This window comes from Apodemus sylvaticus, chromosome 19 (assembly GCF_947179515.1).
Source record: "Apodemus sylvaticus chromosome 19, mApoSyl1.1, whole genome shotgun sequence".
Classification (NCBI taxonomy): Eukaryota; Metazoa; Chordata; class Mammalia; order Rodentia; family Muridae; genus Apodemus; species Apodemus sylvaticus.
This window is the reverse complement of record NC_067490.1, coordinates 65,309,531-65,330,948: the sequence shown is the minus strand read 5'-3', so window position 1 is coordinate 65,330,948 and position 21,418 is coordinate 65,309,531. Positions and strand designations below refer to the sequence as shown.

The window sequence follows — 21,418 nt, the reverse complement described above, 5'->3', positions numbered from 1 at the left end:
TATGTATGTAAATATTGCATGAATGTATGAAAAAATGTATATAGCAGCCACACCTGGAAACTAAATTAATGTACTGGGTGCAAAATATCACAATCCAGGCAAGAGTTGGCTACAAGAAGACACCTCATCATTATATGAAATTAAATAAAAAAAAATAGTTGATCTGGAATTTTTGCTGAATGGTAGAGCATTTGCGTGGAAACACTACACAATAACTTCAGAATAACTTCAATGAAGACATTTAAAATCCTATTTTTTAAAGATTTATTTATTTATTATATGTGAGTACTCTGTAACTGTCTTCAGACTCATCAAAAGAGGGCATCAGATCTCATTACAGATGGTTATGATCCACCATAAGGTTGCTGAGATTTGAATGCTTGACCTCCAGAAGAGCAGTCAGTACTGTTAACCTCTGAGCCATCTCTCCAGCTCCTAAAATCCTACTTTTACTTGATTTTCCTGAACCTGAACTAGCATGAAATATACTTCATAGATTAGACTGGTGTGAAATCCTCCCAACTCTTCCTCCAAAGGGCTTCAATTATGTTTTCTTATAGGCTTGTTTGGCATCTATGCAGAGTTCTAAAAGCAAAGGGCTCTCGGCATGCATAGTGGAGGAAAAAAAGAAAATCCAAGGCTGCTAACCACCCACAGGAGCATAGTGTGTGACAGTAAGCCTAGGCTACATAATGAGTTCCATTCAAGACTGGAAGGAGAACCAACTGAATGGAAGCATCTTTTCTAGGCAATAACATATTTTAAAGTATAAACAAACATTTGGAAGTACTGATAGGTATATTGCCTCATCTCTTTCTTTGTCTGGACTCTAACTTGTCATGGGAAACTCTCCTCCCTGTAGCCTATGTAAACTTGACTTCTCCTCTAAGACTCACATGAGCAGATGCTCTCATTCAGTAGCTTGGCTGTTCAAGTCTCTGGGAAAAATTGTGCGTTTTACTTAGGTTTTGCATTTTATGTATTTACGTATTTATTTATTTGTATTTACTTCTTTATTTTATTTATTTATATATCTGTTTAACTATTTATTTATTTATTTGTTTGTTTGTTTGTTTTGGTTTTTTGAGACAGGGTTTCTCTTTGTAGCCCTGGCTGGCCTCTAACTCAGATATCCGCCTGCCTCTGCCTCCCAAGTACTGGGATTAAAGGTGTGTGCCAGAACCACCTGGCAGAGGTTTTACATTTTAGATGTGGTCTGATTGTATATCCAGGTGGCTATGAATTTTATCTCATTTCCCACAACAATATCATATAGCCCAGATTTCTCACCCTGGCCTTCAACGTGTTAAGTGATACATACATACAGGCATCTCATAGGATTTCCTTAGCCCTTCCCTGGAGGGATCAATCTGTTGCAAGGACAATAACCTGGTTGCATCTGTGACATAAGCAGTATATTTTTTTCAGGGCCTGCAAAGGTGTTCAGTGTCCTTTTTTCCTGAAAGAACACTCTGGCTAGTCTGAAACTTTGTCTTATACTAGGCATGAAATTAAGAGGAGCATGGGTTGATATCCCATGCAACAGTGAATAACTATTTCCACGGTGGGTGTTTAAAAGAGAATCCACATGCTAAGAGTGATGAACTTGTGGCTTGGAGACCACAGCATTGTATAATTGGGCAGACTGTGTTTTTCATTATTGCAATAGCATGGGCTCTATACTTCTGGTTCATGACAGATGTGAGAAATAGGACTTCTCAAAACTTAGCCTGAAATTATGTCTCCTAAATGCTTCACCAAGTTGCTTCTGAGTGAATATCTAGCAGGATGAGCACCTACAACCCTCTCACACTCCAGCAGCTGGCACTGGATGTGCTGCTGAGGAAAGATGCCATAAACTCCTCCGATCTGGATCACCTGCCCACGGTGCTTTTCCCACCACTCTTCCTAGAGGCTTTCAATGGCAGACACACACAGATATTGAAGGCAATGGTGGCAGCCTGGCCCTTTCCCTGCCTCCCTGTGGGGGCCCTGATGAAAACCACTGATGTGGAGGTCTTGCAAGCTGTGCTGGAGGGAATAGATATACTGCAGACACAGAATGCTAGTCCCAGGTAATCAAGGCCCAAGGAGTCTAGATGTGGAATCATAGGGATAGTGTAAGACACACATTAGGGCAGGAAGAATGGGGTCAAACGGCACAGGGGATAATGATGTCATTGATATGGTGATTTGTGGAAATACTATTCAATTTGAAAACTGACCTAAATGATATTCATAGGTCAAGACAGCTCAGGGTACAAGGAGCCATGTTAGGATGAGCCTTTCTGTGGCTTTCCTACAGGCATTAGATATGGAAGAGACACAAGTCAAGAGAAAATGAATGAAGGGATGTGGGTCATGTCTCCAGATGCAGCTCCTTGCCTGCCTGTTGCAATGTACTATGATGGAGCTGATCTTAGACATGTGTGATCCAGGCTAACTCCACGTAGCTTCATTTTACTTTATGAAACTTTGACTTTATCTTTCACAGAAGTAGAAAGCTTCAAGTCCTGGACTTGAGAGATGTGCACCAAGATTTTTGGGATGTATGGGCTGGAAGAAAGGATGAAGTCTGCTCAGCAAAGACTGGGAATGAGAAGCAAGTTGCAAAGCACACTCCTAGATATGCACTGAGGCAGCGTTTGAAGGTGATCACCGACATGAGCCTTGGCTTCTGTCTGCAACAAAATCAAACATGCTTACTACAATGGGCCCAGCAGAGAAAACACTCTTTGAGGCTATGCTGTCTGAAGATGAAGATTTGTCACTTCCCTGTGGACATTGTCAGGGAGATCTTGAACATTTTTCAGCCAAACTATATTGAGGAATTGGAAATATACACAAAGCAGGTCCTATCCTTTCTAGGTTGCTTTGCACCTTGCTTTGGCCAGATGAGAAATCTTCGCAAATTCCATCTAAGGGAAATAATATTGAGGATCTCACTTAGTGGTGTGCTTCATTTTGCACATGTAATGAACTGTGCTGCCAAATTCCTTTCTCAGTTCTCCAAACTCAACTATCTCCAACACCTCTCCATGAATTGTGGCTACTTTTCCAGTGAGAACAAGAAACTGTTGTTCAGGTAAGGTAGGATAGTGATCTGTTTCTGTTATAGCCACAACCTTTCCCTTTACTCCAATCGTTAGTGGGCATCTCAGGTGTGACAGTCATAGAGGATGTTACAGTGATGCACTTATTACACTATCAATGTGTGGATTGTTTCCTTCTTAATGGAGCTCCCTTGATTCAGTCCCCACTCGTGTGGAATACTAAATCTACTGAACAAAGAAATAATAGTATAAAATAACACACACGGTGTGATGGATCCAATGGGCAGCATTCGACTGTGACTTCCAATGCATGTGGTGGCAGGACTTCTGTTTGCTTTGTAAACAATAGTGTGGACCAACTTCTTTGTTTCCTTAAAATTGGAATATCTGCATAACTAGTCACGTTAAATTACTATAGTTTTTCCTATGGTATGTAATGTAGGTTGTGTCGATTTCAGTTTTAAACTGATTCAAGGTAACAGGACTGAGCAAAGGGCCCAGATTTGGGGAGGCTCCACACCTACTCTCTACAAAGATTTGTGAGAACAGGAACCCGTTTGTTCCTCTATTGAAGTCAGTCAGCCTCTACTTCTCCATAAAGATTTTAACACAACTTATGTCTAAGTAGACAGGAAAGCTGTGACACTGTGGTGGGGTCATCAGTGTCAAGGGTGAAACACTGTGATAGGGGATAAAGATTGTGGAGATAGCCGGGACATGGATGAACTCTGCAGGACATAGGCCATGATATTGTCGGAACCCTTCTGTGCTAGTTTTTTCTAGGTGTGCTCTTCTAGCGCGATGGGGCAAACTCTAGTTCATTGACTCAGTGTTTTTGAGTGAGTCAATCTTGGCTGTCCTGTGTTTTCCCTGTCAAGTGGACTCTTGGACCATGGCCCCAAGGCAACAGGGAAACTACAGTTTGATGGAAAGTCCAGCTGAGAAGAAATACCAGTTGAGTACTTGTCTGAGCCATCTGGAAAATCTTAGAAGAACAGAAAGAAAACCAGCTGTAAGGTGATTGGTGTTTGCACTGAGTTTGTGCATTGCAAGGGGCGGGGGCTGTGTCGCAAGTCTTGGCACACTTGTAGGGCCAGATGTGTCTTTACCTAAGGTAGGCAGTATGAAGTCTGCTTTTCGAAATGTCAGGAGGTTGAGCAGGGCAGAAAACAATCTGAACCCGTGGCACCTGCAATGCATCACCATTCTTGATCAAACGTGCCAGGGGTTTTTGTTAGCCTTTTGGAGCACACCTTCCAGAACCAGAGCTCCTGCAGAATTGCACCTCTGTTCTCCTGGCAGAGCATAATCCTGTCAGCACAGTGAATGTTCAAAGGAACAAAAACACATATGTGGTTTCAAATCACCTTCGGAAAACAACTCAGGCCTGCTGACAGCCTAAGGAAGATGGCTTGAGGGACAAGTCATAGCTATTAGAGAAGCGGGTTCACAGGAGGAGCACTGAGGTCCCCATCACCTGGAACTCCAGTGCCACAGCACCCCCTGTGGTGAAGAACTTTCTGGACTGCAGCTCTGTAGGAGGACTGAGGGTCTGCACATGGAGATTTTTGCCTTCTTGCCAGGCCTCATTCCTTGACTCTGGTTCCTGCATTGCCCTCAACCACCACAACCATCCTGCATGAGAGTGGTTCCTTGGAAGGGACCAAGATAACTCGAATAAAATAAAATAAAATAAAATAAAATAAAATAAAATAAAATAAAATAAAATAAAATAACAACCATAATATAAGTTACGCCAGTTCGGCTCCTGTCTGTTATTTTGTAGATCACTAACATTTCCCTAGCACCACAAATCTCTTCTCACCTCGATGGAACTCACTTTGTAGAACAGGCTACTCATAAGTAGCTGTTTCTTCCTACGTGGCCCTGACCCCATACCTTTCTAAACAGTCTCATGGGGTCAGGAGAACCGTCCTTAACAAATCTTCTTATGGCATCTGCTTTCTGTACACACCCCGATGGAATATAAGTAAATAAAACAATTAAAGAGACAGACAGACAGACATAAAGGCAGAGAGAGAATGTGAGTGAGTGAGAGAGAGAGAGGGAGGGAGGGAGAGAGAGATGTATGTAGGGCTAGCTTCATCCAGCAAGTCTTTCCATGAGACCCCCATATATGGAGAATGACATAGCTCCTCTTCAAACCCAGGAACATATTTGGCAGAGACAATAACAGCCTGGGGCCTCGTCCTTGGGAGATTTGCTCTGGCTGGGATTTTGAGTACTATATTGAACAGATATAGAGAGAGCGGGCAGCCTTGTCTGGTCCCTGATTTCACTGGGACTGTTTCAAGTTTCTCACCATTTATATTCAATTTAAGTTTTCTATTTTATGAGAAAATATTTCTATTTAACTCTTGAAATAGTTTTAGAAATGTTTTCTGTGTCTACCATTTTTATGTATTATTTTCCATGAAAATCTTTGCTTTTAATACATTTTCTACAGTTCTTCAAATTTATCAGAAATATTTAACATCAAATTCTTCAATATATTAGAAATGTTTCCTATGAGCTTAGTCCATTAGTAAAGATATATTTGAAAAAAATTGAAAAAAGAGTTAAACTTGCAGAATTTAATGGTAAAATAATAAACATTATATATATATATATATATATATATATATATATATATATACATATAATACATATGTATACATCTAATTCTCATACATACATACACACACACACATATATATATATATATGTATGTATATATATATCATTAGTATCCCTATTAAACAAAGAAATGTCAGGGTTGGGTAAGTCTCAGGATTAGCTTAAAGAATTTGTGTGTTGTTTTTTGTTAACTCAGCTTCTATTTTCTCTCATATGCCTTCCAAATGCTCGTTTTCATGATATCAAAATCTTTCTTGTCCCCAAAGAAATAGGTCAGTGAGTTATCCATGAGCCTAGAATTCCCTTTTAATATAGTTCTATTTTTATCAGAAATATTTTCCATCAACATCTTAAATTTTAATCAGAACATTTTCTATGTTCTTGTTCACTTAGTATATATATTTCTGTGTTAACCATTTTACTTTTATTACTGTTCATCAAATTTTTCAATTTTAACACTTTTTCTTGGTATTTATTTAATTTTTGTATACTGTTCTTCAATTTTATCAATAATATTTTCTATGCAAATGAATTTTATCAGAAAATGTTTGTGCTTCCTTCTTCAATTATTTTAGAACTGTTTAATATGTCTACCATTTATTCTGTATTATTATACATGAAACCCTTCAATTTGAACACATATTTATATATTTCTTCATTTTTTTCAGAAATATATTCGATGTAAACTTTTAATGTTATCAGACTATATTTTGACTCAGTTCTTGAATTAGTTTAGGAATATTTTCTATGTCTACAACTTTATTTGTATTATTTTCCATGAAAATATTCAATGTTAACACTTTTTTCTATGCTTCTTCAATTTTATCAGAAATGTTTTCCATTAATATCTTTAATTATTCAGAAAAATTTTTGATGTCCTAGTCAATTAGTAAAGATATATTTTCTATGTTGTCTATGTTATTATTTAACAATGCATTCTAATCTTTTAACACATTTTCTCTATATTTCTTCAATAGCTTCAAAAATAGTTTCCATGCAAATCTTCAATTTTAAAACGTTTTATACATATTTCTTCAATTTTATTAGAAAGACATTCAGTGTAATTCTTCAATCATAACAGTGAGTATGTTAGATGCAAAAGGTTTAAAAATATTCACCCAATATACTGTTTAAAGATATTAAAATTAAGAGAACATGTGTGTGTGTGTGTGTGTGTGTGTGTGTCTTTCATTCACAATTCCAAAACATTTGGGCAGGTCTAGAGAAGACATACACACCCACTGAAAACAGAACACCATCACATCATACGACCATCTTATATAAGTGTGTCAGGATGCTTGTTTGGAAATGGTTCCTTTATAGTCAAGTTTGCTCAATAAAATTAATTTTATGACTGAGTCTACTGAAGAATTCATTCTTGGTAATAAAATGAATAATTTTGAGATTGTGATGAGGATTTTAACCATCAAGGGCAAAAAAGTCTTTTCCATGAGAATATGAAATTTATAACTATATGGCCACAGAGGGCTATATTCTTCCCGTGGAAAGAAGGACTCTAGAGACAAGGCTAGACATCACTGTCCATGCTCAGGCTTGGTGGTCATTATCTCTCTCGAGAAAACACTCATCTCCTGGAAAATAGGATCTGCATGGAGTAATGGGGTGTTGTTAGATTTCAGATATTTAGACCACACTTATAGGCAGCCAGGTGGGGTACACTGTGGTTAATTCAGTTATAGAATAGGTTGGAAGTGGCTAAGGGGCAGAAGAGAGCTGTTTAGGAAATGGAGAATTTGGACATTTGTTGACAAATTTGGACACACAACTGTTGGGGAGTGTCTGGTGAGATGAGTCTCTCACAGCCTGACTTACAGAGCATAGAATACAGAGCATATACTCTACCCTTTGTTTTCATCTCTCAGTCACAGTGTCAGATCTGAGTCATCTTGTTTTCCTGATCCCTGTCTGCAGCCATCATCTCCAAGCAAGACCGTCCTGAGAACGTCCCTCCCGTCCCGTATCTCCACATGCTGAAGGTGACCCTGGAACTGCCTACTAACAAGTTCATGCAGTCAAAGCCTAGGAAGAAAGTGAAAATCTCAAGTCTTCTACTGCCAACATGATGGGCTGGCTTTTCTCTCCATCCTGACCCAGGTCTCCACACCTAACACATTTGGAAATAAAGCACAGCTCTTTCCCATTGTTCTGACACTGACAAATCTCAGTGGCTGAGACCTCTGGCTTTTGAAATCGAGGTGATCAACATTTGTGTCCCAGGAGAGTCTCCCGGGATGGGCACCTCAGCTTCTGTTCAGTAGAGGGAGAGCATTAACAGGAAGAAAAAGCCTGCTCCCCATGACATACACAACCCCTTGTCTGTACATTCTAGTGAATCCGGAAGAGCGCTAGGCATACCTGTGATGTCTCTAGTGATGTCACAACACCCACTGCTCTCAGGTCTTTCAATTAGTCCCTAGAGAGTTCACCCATATTTATGACTGCAAGATGGAGGAGGAGTGTACTTGAGAGTGAGAATGGGGGGCTTAAAGAAATGAGAGAGAGGCCAAAGGATGCTGGCTTTCCATCTCACTGTAAACCAGCAAGGAAGATGTTGTCCTTGGAAAGGCTCAGTGAGTCATGGAACAGTGATGTGAAAATTCCTGGAGTAGGCATCTGTGAGCCTGGCTTCCCAGTAATGGCTAACAGGAAATGCTACCACTGTGAAGTTAATGGACTTTCCTGCTTACCATAATTCCTGAAAGGTGAGGATTCTAGTATATTTGATTGTTCATCCCCAAAGACAGGAGTTGGCTAGTTGAAACCTATTCTGCTGTGAATTTTTATATTTTCCTCTTACTGGCCATGGGGGTGTAACCTTGGGACATAAGGAGACCATAAAAATTCAGATATCAAATATCTCCCAGTTCATATCAGTTCAACACTTTACTCCCAGTTTGTTTTTCAAGGTACAGTGGCTTTCAGACTTTAGTAACTCAGAGCAAAATATTCTCATGAGACCTTACATTCTCAGACCTCCTCTGACAGCCTTATCTGTGATAATGATACCTAAACTTCCTCAATCAGCAGATTTGGTATCAGACATGTCTCAAATGCAGCCAAACAACTGTCAGAATCAGATTGGATATATTTTCCAATTCAGGATTGTTTTACTCTTTCACTTGGAAAAGTTTTCAGGCTTTTGATGATGGCTTGCCATACATGACTATTTATCCACAGTCATGAGCCTAGAATCCATGGTACGGCATCTGCCTAAGAACACTGCATATGGGTTCTTGGGGACTGTGTCATTTTTTCTGGATTACATAGCTACATGGTTGGGGGCTCTGAATCCAAGTTGCAACCCGTGTAGTTGTCAAAAAGTCTGGAAAGGCCATATCTGATCCTATCATAAGCCCGTATAGGGAGGCAGCCAAAACACCTGGCTGCTTAGATACCCAAATCTCTACAGGATGATGGGTGAGCTGAGATCCACAGAGAAGGCATTTCAAACCTGTGCCAAAGTCTTTGGTTTCTCATTGCATACCAGGTGTGTTCTCTTTCCATTTGGTCCTCAGCCTGGTCTGTGCCTTCCCACTTTGCATATTTTCTTGTGTTCCTCTAGCTACAGAGGCTGGGGTTTGCCATAAATCTCTACTCCCAACAATTGTTATCAAGAAGCAGGAAAAGTAATCGGAGAATCTTTCCACTCACCTGATGCCCAGCTAGAGAAATGACCTGTGAGATTGCCTGGCATTTGTCACTGATAAATGGACTGATAAATTGGACTAGACCTAAAGTCATTGCTTCAAATCTCATGGTGTCATTCTTGGGTCTGTGGTGTCCCACTCATCATATATTTTTCAGATCTTTCATTCTAGGTGTCTCCACCTCCAGGATGCCACTGTGCCCATTTATATCCATAAATGATTCTCCAAGGAAGAGTGTACCTTGACACACTTTGGAAACCCTTAGAAATTTATAAAGTTGTCTTATTCTTGGTTCTAATCCCCACAATAACTTGCAGTTTCTGACTGACTTTTCTCCTGAGAACATAGTGGGATAGACTGCATCACCAATCCTACTGAGTGACCTCATGCAACCTAGGAATCCTACATTCGGATACATAGCCTTTGTCTGCCTAGTGTCAGGATAACATGTTTTATCATCACCATGATTTTACAGTACACAGGATCCAGGATATCCCACCCCATGGTATGTGTATTTTCAGGACCACCCTGAACTAATGAGATGTTTTGGGCCAGTGTTCGTGAGAGTCTACACTCCTAGGGGCATGTCCTATCACAGGCACATTCTTTCTATGAGGAAAATAAACTTTGGTCATAAGCAGGTAATATCACACTTGCAAATCTTAGAGAATGAGAACAATGAAGCCGCAGAGAACCACAAGAAGTTCAAGAAGAAGAAATGCTTCTATTGCTAAGTGCCTCTCAGGGACATGACCAGTTTTGGAATGGTTGTTTCTGCCTTTGTTTTTGAACTGTAGATTCAGTAGCCCTTATTTTATTCCTCCTGCATCTTCCCCATCAGATAACCTTTTGCCATTTGGACTAAATTTTGCTAAATATGGAAGAGATTGTTATCCCTCTAGCATGGACTTGTCAGCCACGTGAGACTAGAGAATAAAAAAAAAATATGTATTGTAGATGTGGAACCAGACAGGGTTAGCAGAGCTGATTGAAATGGGACAGGTATATAGAATATCATCTCCTTGGGTCTCCTGGGTCTCCTGTTCTATATTGAAAATATTTATCCTCTACACAAATATTTGTTATTTACGAGGTTTCTCTGTGTTATGAATTTTTCTTATGGTCTCTAAGGCTACTGCTATTTGCAAAGGCTTTACCACACCAATTATTTATAGCTGTTCTCTGCAGTATGTGTTCTTTTACATATTCATAGATAATCATGTTGTGAAAAGATTTTTTATCTCATATATTATATTTCTAAGATTTCTTTTCAATATGAGTTGTCTTCTATATGCAATGATGACTTTGCTATACAGATGTTGAGAACCAGCAAAAGAAACTTAATGTAAGGACTGCCATTTTGTTGCCAACTTCTATTTAATTATAACTTGAAACTTAGTATAATTTTCAGGTCCTAGGAAACCTACATACTTAACAATATCTGGCCAACTTTTATTATTCATGTTTTGTTTCTCAAAACATGTGACTGTTCATAATCATAATTTCTGGTATTCTTGTTTTATTCCTCAAGATGAAATATCTGTTTCTAACCACAAAAAAAATGACTATGATAGGCTAGACCAAAAAACTATATTCTGTATCATTTCACTTAGATTAACGGTAGAAGAAAATCCCATTGTTGCTAAACAAAGCTATAAGTTGGCATGGTTGATTGTTCTTTTCAGATTTGGAATCTATAACAGCTTCTGGCTCATGGAGTAGGAGGGGTGTGGTAATGCACCTAAGCTTCTGTGTATATTTGTGTGGTCCTGTTTAGTCAGTATCAAGTTGTCTACAAAAAAATGTTTTTATCATTTGCATTGTAATGGTATTGGAATTGTGTTGGAACTCAGTGGACATCATAACATAAATGTTTTATCACATTGTTAAAATTCCTAAAAATTCTCTCCAGTTTGAATGTATCATAATGATGAATTCGATATGGGTGTGCAAAAGCTTCACTATACTAAATATAGTCACTTGATTTCACCCCAGTACAAATTCTCATATGATGAAGAAGAATACTGATCTTGGTTTCGGACTCCAGAGATATCGGACAGATTGAGGTACACAAACATAATCCGAGGCCAACACCGCGGGGGTCTCAGCCCGACGGGCATTGGCCTGCACCCAGGCCCTGGGCTGTTCGGGGGGTCTTCAGGGTGCCAACCCAGCCAGGAGGTTTTTTGCCCAGGCCTGCGTGCGCGCCGCGATTTTGCCTACAGGACGACAGAGAACTCTGGTGGGCAGAGCCATAACAGGCATAGCCTGAGGCTAACAAAGCAGGGGTCTAGGCCCCAAAAAGCCCAGGACCGACCCCAAGAACTGGGCGGCTTGGTAGGCCATCTGTGGGTCAACCCGCCCAGGAGGTTGTTAGCACAGCAGATTCTCCCTGCACTTTCGGGGAGCATGAGCATGCACGCCCGCCATCCTGGTCACCTGGCAGACCCAATTAACAGTCATAGAACCTAGGGGAACTTTGCTCGGACCTTGGCCTCCCAGGCTTTTGCCTGAACTCAGGGCCTGGGCGGACAGGCTAACCTTGTGTGCACCAGTCCGGTTGGGGGATCGGTTGCCCAGCGGAGGGATCAGAACACAGGGGACGTCCCGGAAGCATACACCGTTGGCGCTCCCTGGGGGTGCACATGGGCTCCATCTGGTCCACAGACACAATCTGGGGCAAGGCCTCAGGCGGGAGCCCTCAGCTCAACTCTCTCCGCTTCCAGATCCAGATCAACCTGGGTGGCGGCACCACATCTCCAGGTCCTGCAAAAGGCTAGCGGGGCTTCCAGGCGGCCAGCTGGGAGAAGTCAGTGTGCTCTGGTGAATCCAGCGGGCCCCAGCGGGAGCCTTCAGGTGCCTGCTTTGGGATCTGAACATCCTGGGCAGCAGCACCCTGTCTACAGGCAGTGCAGGAGGTAAGCTGTGCACTAGAGGCCAACTGGTAAGAGGCAGCTTGCACTGGTGAGCCCAGCACTGACAAGACAAACTAACACCAGTGAGAACTAAATGGCAAAAGGCAAACGCAGGAACGTCACTAACAGAAATCAAGGCAATATGGCAACATCTGAACCCAATTCTCCTCTACCAACATGTCCTGGATACCCCATCACACCAGTAAAACAAGATTTGGATTTAAAATCACTGGTCATGCTGCTGGTACAGGAACACATGAAGGACATACTTAAAGAAATTCAGGAAAAAATGGATCAAAAGTTAGAAGCCCTTGCAAGGGAAACACAAAAATCATTGAAAGAAATCCAGTAGAATACAAAAGCCAACAATGAGGAAACACAAAAAACACTTAAAGAAATACAGCCTTTGGTCAACAGGCTGAGGTCATGAAAGAGGAAACACAAAAATCTCTTAAAGAATTACAGGAAAGCACAAACAAGCAAGTGAAGGAGCTAAGCAAAACCATCCAGGATCTAAAATCGGAAGTAGAAACAACTAAGAAAAATCAAAGGGAGACAACTTTGGAGATAGAAAGCCTTGGGAAGAAATCAGGGGACAGAGATGCAAATATCAACAACAGAATACAAGAGATAGAAGAAAGAATCTCAGATGCTGAAGATTCCATAGAAACCATGGACTTAACAGTTAAAGAAAATGCAAAATGCAAAAAGCTTGTAACCCAAAATATCCAGGAAATCCAGGACACAATGAGAAGACCAAACCTAAGGATTATAGGCATAGATGAGAGTGAAGATTTACAACTTAAAGGGCCAGCAAATATCTTCAATAAAATTATGGAAGAAAACTTCCCTAAGCTAAAGAGAGAGATGCCCATGAATATACAAGAAGCCTACAGAAATCCAAACAGACTGGACCAGAACAGAAATTCTTCCCGTCACATAATAATCAAAACACCAAATGTTCTAAACAAAGAAAGAATATTAAAGGCAGTAAGAGAAAAAGGCCAAGTAACATATAAAGGAAGACCTATCAGAATCACAGCAGACTTTTCACCTGAGACTATGAACGCTAGAAGGTCCTGGGCAGATCTCATGCAGACTCCAAGAGAACACAAATGCCAGCCAAAACTCTCAATCACCGTAGATGGAGAAACTAAGATATTTCATGACAAAACCAAGTTTACCCAATATCTATCCACAAACCCAGCCCTACAAAGGATAATAGGAGGAAAACACCAATACAAGGAGGGAAACTTCACCCTGGAAAAAGCAAGATACTAACCTTTCATCAAACCCAAAAGAATTTAACAATCAAATTTAAAAAATAACGTCAAAAATGATAGGAAGTAACAAGCACTATTCCTTAATATCTCTTAACATCAATGGACTTAATGCCCCAACAAAAAGACACAGACTGACTGGATACGCAAACAGGACCCTACATTTTTCTGCTTACAGGAAACACACCTCAGGGTCAAAGACAAACACTACCTTAGAGTAAAAGGCTGGAAGACAATTTTACAAGCAAATGGTCTCAGGAATCAAGCTGGAGTAGCCATTTTAATATCAGATAAAATTGACTTTCAACCCAAAGTCATCAAAAGAGACTCTGAGGGACACTTCTTGCTGGTCAAAGGAAAAATTCAACAAGACGAACTCTCAATCCTGAACATCTATGCTCCAAATGCAAGGGCACCCTCTTTCGTAAAAGAAACTTTTTTAAAACTCAAAGCACACATTGTACCTAACACAATAATTGTGGGTGATTTCAACACTGCACTTTCCTCAATGGACCGATCAGGAAAACAGAAACTAAACAGGGACACAATGAAACTAATTGAAGCTTTGGACTAATTAGATTTAACAGATATATATAGAACATTCTATCCTAAAACAAAAGAATATACCTTTTTCTCAGCACCTCATGGTACCTTCTCCAAAATCGACCATATAATTGGTCACAAGACAGACCTCAACTAATATAAGAAGATCGAACTAATCCCATGCCTCCAATCAGATCACTATGGAGTAAAAGTGGTCTTCAATAGCAACAAAAACAACAGAAAACCCACATACACGTGGAAACTGAACAATATTCTACTCAATGATACCTTGGTCAAGGAAGAAATAAAGAAAGAAATTAAAGACTTTTTAGAACACAATGAAAATGAAAACACAAAATACCCAAATCTATGGGACACAATAAAGCAGTGCTAAGAGGAAAACTCATAGCCCTGAGTGCCTCCAAAAAGAAAATGGAGAGAGCATACATTACCAGCTTAATGACACACCTGAAAGCCCTGGAACAAAAAGAAGCTATTTCACCCAGGAGGAATAGAAGGCAGGAAATCTTCAAACTCAGGGCCGAAATCAATCAAGTAGAAACAAAGAGAACCATACAAAAAATCAACAAAACCAGGAACTGGTTCTTTGAGAAAATCAATAAGATAGATAAATGCTTAGCCAGACTGACCAAAGGGCACAGAGAAAGTATCCAAATTAACAAACTTAGAAATGAAAAGGGAGATATAACAACAGAAAATGAGGAAATTAAAAAAATCATAAGATCCTACTACAAGAAACTGTACTCAACACAACTGGAGAATCTGGAGGAAATGGACAATTTCTTTGACAGACACCAAATACCAAAATTAAATCAGGACCAACTAGACCATCTAAACAGTCCCATAATACCTAAAGAAATAGAAGGAGTCATAGAAAGTCTTCCAACCAAAAAAAGCACAGGACCAGATGGTTTCAGTGCAGAATTCTATCAGACCTTCAAAGAAGAGTTAGCACCAATACTCTTCAAACTATTCCACAAAATAGAAACAGAAGGAACATTACCCAATTCCTTCTACGAAGCCACAATTGCGCTGATACCAAAGCCACACAAAGATCCAACAAAGAAAGAGAACTTCAGACCAATTTCCCTTATGAACATCGATGCAAAAATACTCAATAAAATTCTTGCCAACCGAATCCAAGAACACATCAATAAGATCATCCACCATGATCAAGTAGGCTTTATCCTGGGAATGTAGGGTTGGTTCAATATACGGTAATCCATCAATGCAATCCACTACATAAACAAACTCAAAGAACAAAACCACATGATCATTTCATTGGATGCTGAAAAAGCATTTGACAAAAGTCAGCATCCTTTCATGCTTAAAGTCTTGGAAAGAACAGGAATTCAAGGCCCATACCTAAACATAGTAAAAGCAATATACAGCAAACCGGTACCCAGCATCAAACTAAATGGAGAGAAACTTGAAGCAATCCCACTGAAATCAGGGACCAGACAAGGCTGCCCCCTTTTTCCTTATCTTTTCAATATTGTACTTGAGGTTCTAGCTCGGGCAATTCGACAACATAAGGAGGCCAAAGGGATACAAATTGGAAAGGAAGAAGTCAATTATCATTATTTGCAGACGACATGATAGACTACCTAAGTGACTCAAAAAACTCCACTAGAGAGCTCCTACAGCTGATAAACAACTTCAGCAAAGTGGCAGGTTATAAAATCAACACAAGCAAATCAGTGGCCTTCCTATACTCAAAGGATAAGCAGACTGATAAAGAAATTAGGGAAATCACCCCCTTCACAATAGCCACAAACAGCATAAAGTATTTTAGGGTGACCCTTACCAAACATGTGAAAGATCTGTATGACAAGAACTTCAAGACTCTGAAGAAGGAAATGGAAGAAGACCTCAAAAAATGGGAAAACCTCCCATGCTCATGGATCGGTAGAATCAATATAGTTAAAATGGCCATTTTGACAAAAGCAATATACAGATTTAATGCAATACCCATCAAAATCCCAACTCAATTCTTCACAGAGTTAGAAAGAGCAATTATCAAATTCATCTGGAACAACAAAAAAACCAGGATAGCTAAATCTATTTTCAGCAACAAAAGAAAATCTGGGGGAATCAGTATCCCTGACCTCAAGCAATGCTACAGAGCAATAGTGTTAAAAACTGCATGGTATTGGTACAGTGACAGGCAGGAGGATCAATGGAACAGGATTGAAGATCCAGAAATGAACCCACACACCTATGGCCACTTGGTCCTCGACAAAGAGGCTGAAAATATCCAATGGAAAAAAGATAGCCTTTTCAACAAATCTGGCTGGTTCAACTGGAGGTCAGCACGCAGAAGAATGCGAATTGATCCATCCTTGTCTCCTTGTACTAAGCTCAAATCCAAATGGATCAAGGACCTCCATATAAATCCAGACACTCTGAAGCTAATAGAAAAGAAACTGGAGAAGACCCTTGAGGACATCGGTACAGGGAGAAAGTTTCTGAACAGAACACCAATAGCGTATGCTCTAAGAGCAAGAATTGACAAATGGGACCTCATAAAATCACAACGTTTCTGTAAGTCAAAGGACACCATCAAGAGGACAAATCGGCAACCAACAAATTGGGAAAAGATCTTCACCAATCCTACATCAGATAGAGGGCTATTATCCAATATATATAAAGAACTCAAGAAGCTAGATTCCAGAAAACCGAACAACCCTATTAAAAAATGGGGTACAGAGTTAAACAAAGAATTCTCACCTGAAGAACTTCGGATTGCAGAGAAGCATCTTAAAAAATGCTCAACTTCATTAGTCATTAGGGAAATGCAAATCAAAACAACCCTGAGATTTCATCTTATACCAGTCAGAATGGCTAAGATTAAAAATTCAGGAGACTGCAGGTGTTGGAGAAGGTGTGGAGAAAGAGGAACACTCCTCCACTGCTGGTGGGGTTGCAAATTGGTACAACCACTCTGGAAATCAGTCTGGCGTTTCCTCCAAAAAATGGGCACCTCACTTCCAGAAGATCCTGCTATACCACTCCTGGGCATATACCCAGAGGATTCCCCACCATGTAATAAGAATACATGCTCTACTATGTTCATAGCAGCCCTATTTATAATTGCCAGATGCTGGAAAGAACCCAGGTATCCCTCAACAGAAGAGTGGATGCAAAAAATGTGGTATATCTACACAATGGAGTACTATTCAGCCATTAGAAACAATGAATTCATGAAATTCTTAGGCAAATGGATGGAGCTAGAGAACATCATATTAAGTGAGGTAACCCAGACTCAAAAGGTGAATCATGGTATGCACTCACTAATAAGTGGATATTAGCCTAGAAAACTGGAATACCCAAAACATAATCCACACATCAAATGAGGTAAAGAAGAAAGGAGGAGTGGACCCTGGTTCTGGAAAGACTCAGTAAAGCAGTATTCGGCAAAACCAGAATGGGGAAGTGGGAAGGGTTGGGAGGGAGGACAGGGGAAGAGAAGGGGGCTTACGGGACTTTCAGGGAGTGGGGGGCTAGAAAAGGGGAAATCATTTGAAATGTAAATAAATTATATCGAATAAAAAATTTAAAAAAAAAGAAAATATGTTTGCATAAAAAAGTAGAAAAAAAAAGAAGAAGAAGAATACTGAATTGTACAAAAGTTTCACCATATTAAAAACCCTCACAGGGTTCCTGTCTTCACAATTCGATTGCTATAAAGAGATATCATGAACAAGACAACTCCTTTAAAATGAAACATTTAATTGAGGCTGGTTTACAGTTTCAGAAGTTTAGTCCATTTTCATCATAGCAGGAAGCATGGCAGGCATGAAGGCAGACATGATGCTGGAGAAGATGCTGAGAGTTCTGAGATTGTCTTCCAGGGACCTAATAGGAGGATCTCTTCAGCACTGGTAGGGATTTCAATGCCCACCACCAGAGTGATGCACTTCCTACAACAGGGCCACACCACCTTTTAATGCCACTCAATTAGCATAGCATACTTAAATTTTCATATTCCACTGTCTGGCCCCCATATGATTGTTCTAATACAGGAGTGTATAGGGATCATACTTAAACATGCAGAATACATGAGGTTGAACTTCAAAAGTCCCCATCGTCTATAGCAGTCTCAAAACAGCAAAGAGTCCAAATGTCAAAAACTTCTCTGAAATTAATCCTGTCAAGTAACAGTAATGATGTTCAAAAACATAAAAGCACATCATATGCCTCCAAATTCACAGTATAGACTTCAGGATTCCTAAAGTCAGCATGAGGAAGTGGCGGATCTAAAGAAGACTCAAGCCAGCTGAGCAATCTCCAAATTCTGCATTTCCATATCTCTTGTCAGTGTTTGGACAGTGTTCTTCAGATCTCCAACTCCTTTCTGCTTTGTTCAATGAAGCAGAATCCTTTTTCTTCGTGTTGTTTTATTCCCTGAAAGCAGTTTTCCTGAGCAGGTATCCCACAGTTCAAACATCTCAAAATCTTGGTGTCTCCAAGGAAATTTCAAAATACAGCTTCTTGTTTCAATCTCCAGGATGCACACATGATTACCCTGCCCCTGCAAACTGATTGGCTCACTTCTCCAGCTCTGCCCTCTGTACCACTCTAACCTCTGGTTGACTCCACTCTCCTGCTCCTTCTCTTCTTGCTGATCTTCCCATGGTACTTGCATCTTCAGGATGCTGAGTTTTTCTTTTGCAAATAGACTCATAGTTGACCCATAGCCTCCCCTTACGCTTGTTCAATGATTCCAAGCTTCAGCTGTTCTGCATGACAACTTCATGCATTCAAAACCATGACCACCTGGGTGATTCTTACACACGAACAAGTCCAGCTGCAAAACTAGGTCCAAACATGGCAATCTCTGGAATTTGTGTCACTCAAAAAGACAAGCAGAGACTTCCAGCCTCAGGAACTGAGAACTCCTGGATTCTTGGACTTTGCTTCCTATACAGCTGTTGTAGAATAAGGCAGACTGCATCCTGTAAGCCATTCTAATATAAACGATTTCAGGAAATATGGAGTGATTGAGAGATCATTCTATGTGATCTTTTACTCTTTAAAGTATGCTCCCCAAGGAGATTTGCTGGCCCATGAGCACTTTACCCTTTGCCTGTCTCATCAATCGCCTATAATGGTTAAGTCTAGACAATTGCATCCAGAGTGATAGCATCTTAATTTGAGACGCTTCGCTCTGTTTTTTTTTTTTCCTGCTTCTTTTGTCTTTTGAGCCTAGGTCAGAGGACTAAATGGTATTTTTTTTTAAAGAAGTTTTCAAGCTGTCTTAGGAAATCTGGTTCTCATGTGTCCTGGGCCATAAGATAACCACCACACAGGAAGAAACCTTGAGAACTTTAAGAAACCCCTCTGCTGTGTCAACATGGATGGCAACTCTTCTGAGAGTGTAGAGAGTCACCACACCGCAGAGATACTTAGACATAACAGCAAACAGAGAGGACCTGAAAAAAATGAAATTGGGTCTGGATCACATTTCTTGTATACTGGCACATGGGGGACAGAGGTTTCATCCAGGGTTTCCTCCACACCTTCTGGAAATGGGTTTACAAAGGATCTAACTACAGCCTCCCTGGCAAAGTCTGGTTCCATTGGAAGAGTAAAGCACATAGAAACAAAACCCACTATGTTGTTTACAATCAAGGACTTATTTTGCCTCAGCCTGCTGACAGCACAGCATCACATCTCCTGCACACTCACACTCGGATACCAAGCATTTTGGTCAGTGTGTTGGTGCATGGGGTCCATATTTGGGCTTGCCCAGAATCCCACTGCAGCCTTCCTTCCGGGGTCTGATCTCATTGGCAAAATGATAGCAACTAGAAACAAACTCACCTGTGAGGTTTGAAATCATTATGGAATTTCAGCTTGGAGTTGTTGACAGCCTAGTGGAATTTAGCTAGGCTGCAAGTCTCAAGTTGAAGTAGTTACTGGCTTGCAGCTCACACCCAAGAAACATTTAACCATCTGGCCAGACTCAATTCCTGGCCAGGCTCCTTCTCTGGCGAGAAGAATGGAGACCACAGAGTATATTTCTCTATGTAACCATGGCTGTTCTGAAAATTTCTTTTACTTAATTACATCACAAATTATGCAAAATCCAAAACTTAAGGACACAACTTCAATGGATTTGTTGTTTAATTTGTAGAAGGTAATCAGGTTCTCTGAAGTAGGAACACTCCCATTCAATGCAGATCTCTTTAAGCTTGAAAGACACAGACCTTCAATCTGGATATGGAGCAAGAAATATGCATGATGAGATCCACCTGCATGATTCACTCTTGTAGTGCTTGGATTGAAGGCATGAGTCACCACACCAGCAGAAGACACTCACTTTTAATCCAGAGATTGAATATGGAACACACACCTTTAATTGGGGCCACACCTTCATCTTGAGGCCTACATAAGAAGACCGAGGAAGCAAGTTTTCACATTGCCTGCTTGCACTCTCCTAGCTAGCAAGTCTTATTACTTAGCTGGCATTAGAGCTTGCTTGTCTGTGGTTCCAGCTATTACTGAAGAGTAGCTGGGCCATGCAGCCTCAGGGACTGAGAACATCTGGATTCTTGGACTTTGCTTCCTATCCAGCTGTTGTGTGATAAGGCAGACTACATCCTGTAAGTCATTCTAATATATCACATTTCAGGAAAGGGAGCGTGAGTGAGAGGTCCTTCTATTTGATCTTTTAATCTCTAAACCAGGCACCCCAAATTGATTTGCTGGCCCATTAGCAGTTTCCAAATTGCCTGTCTAATCAGTTACCTATAAAGTTTAATAACTCTAGACAATTGCATCCATAGTGAAAGTATTTTCATTCCTTTTTTATTTGCTTGTTTTGTTTCTTGAGTTTAGGTTTTCCTGTGTATCCCTAGCTGTCCTGAAACATGGTCTGATAACCAGTGTGTCCTTGAGATCAGAGATCCACCGGTCTCTGCCTCTGCTCCCAGATCTTCTCCTTTCTCATAGGTTCTGGGACTAATGCTTTATACCACCAACCGGGGCAGAACCTTGCCTCCTTAGGCAAAGCCAATAGCTTCTAGGTTTAAAATCCAGTTTCATGCAGTGTAATGGTTGGGAGGGTGTACTTAATTTACTGGAATCGTCTCTGTACCAGAAGTCAAGTACTTGCTCTCAGTGGTCCATGGATAGAGCCAAGGCAATTAAGCGGATCTGTGTCAGTTTTGTCAAAAATGCATCAGATTCTGAAGAGCATCGACTAAAAAGTGCACGTGTCTTGCCAGCCCTAAGTATAGGATCTTGCACATCTGTGCCACTTTCTGTCTGTGGAGAGCCAAACCTCTGCTCTGAGG

The 21,418-nt window shown here is 40.4% G+C and overlaps 1 protein-coding gene and 1 pseudogene across 1 annotated transcript; one reads left to right on the top strand and one right to left on the bottom strand.

Annotated features, from left to right (window-relative positions):
- The window catches only part of LOC127669703 (vomeronasal type-2 receptor 116-like), a 206,115-nt pseudogene that overhangs the window by 8,860 nt on the left and 175,837 nt on the right, over positions 1-21,418 (bottom strand).
- LOC127670053 (PRAME family member 18-like) lies at positions 1,789-4,362 on the top strand. Its single transcript, XM_052164331.1, has 4 exons — positions 1,789-2,075; positions 2,498-2,651; positions 3,006-3,085; positions 4,107-4,362. The coding sequence occupies exons 1-4, from the start codon at positions 1,789-1,791 to the stop codon at positions 4,360-4,362; spliced, it is 777 nt and encodes a 258-aa protein (XP_052020291.1).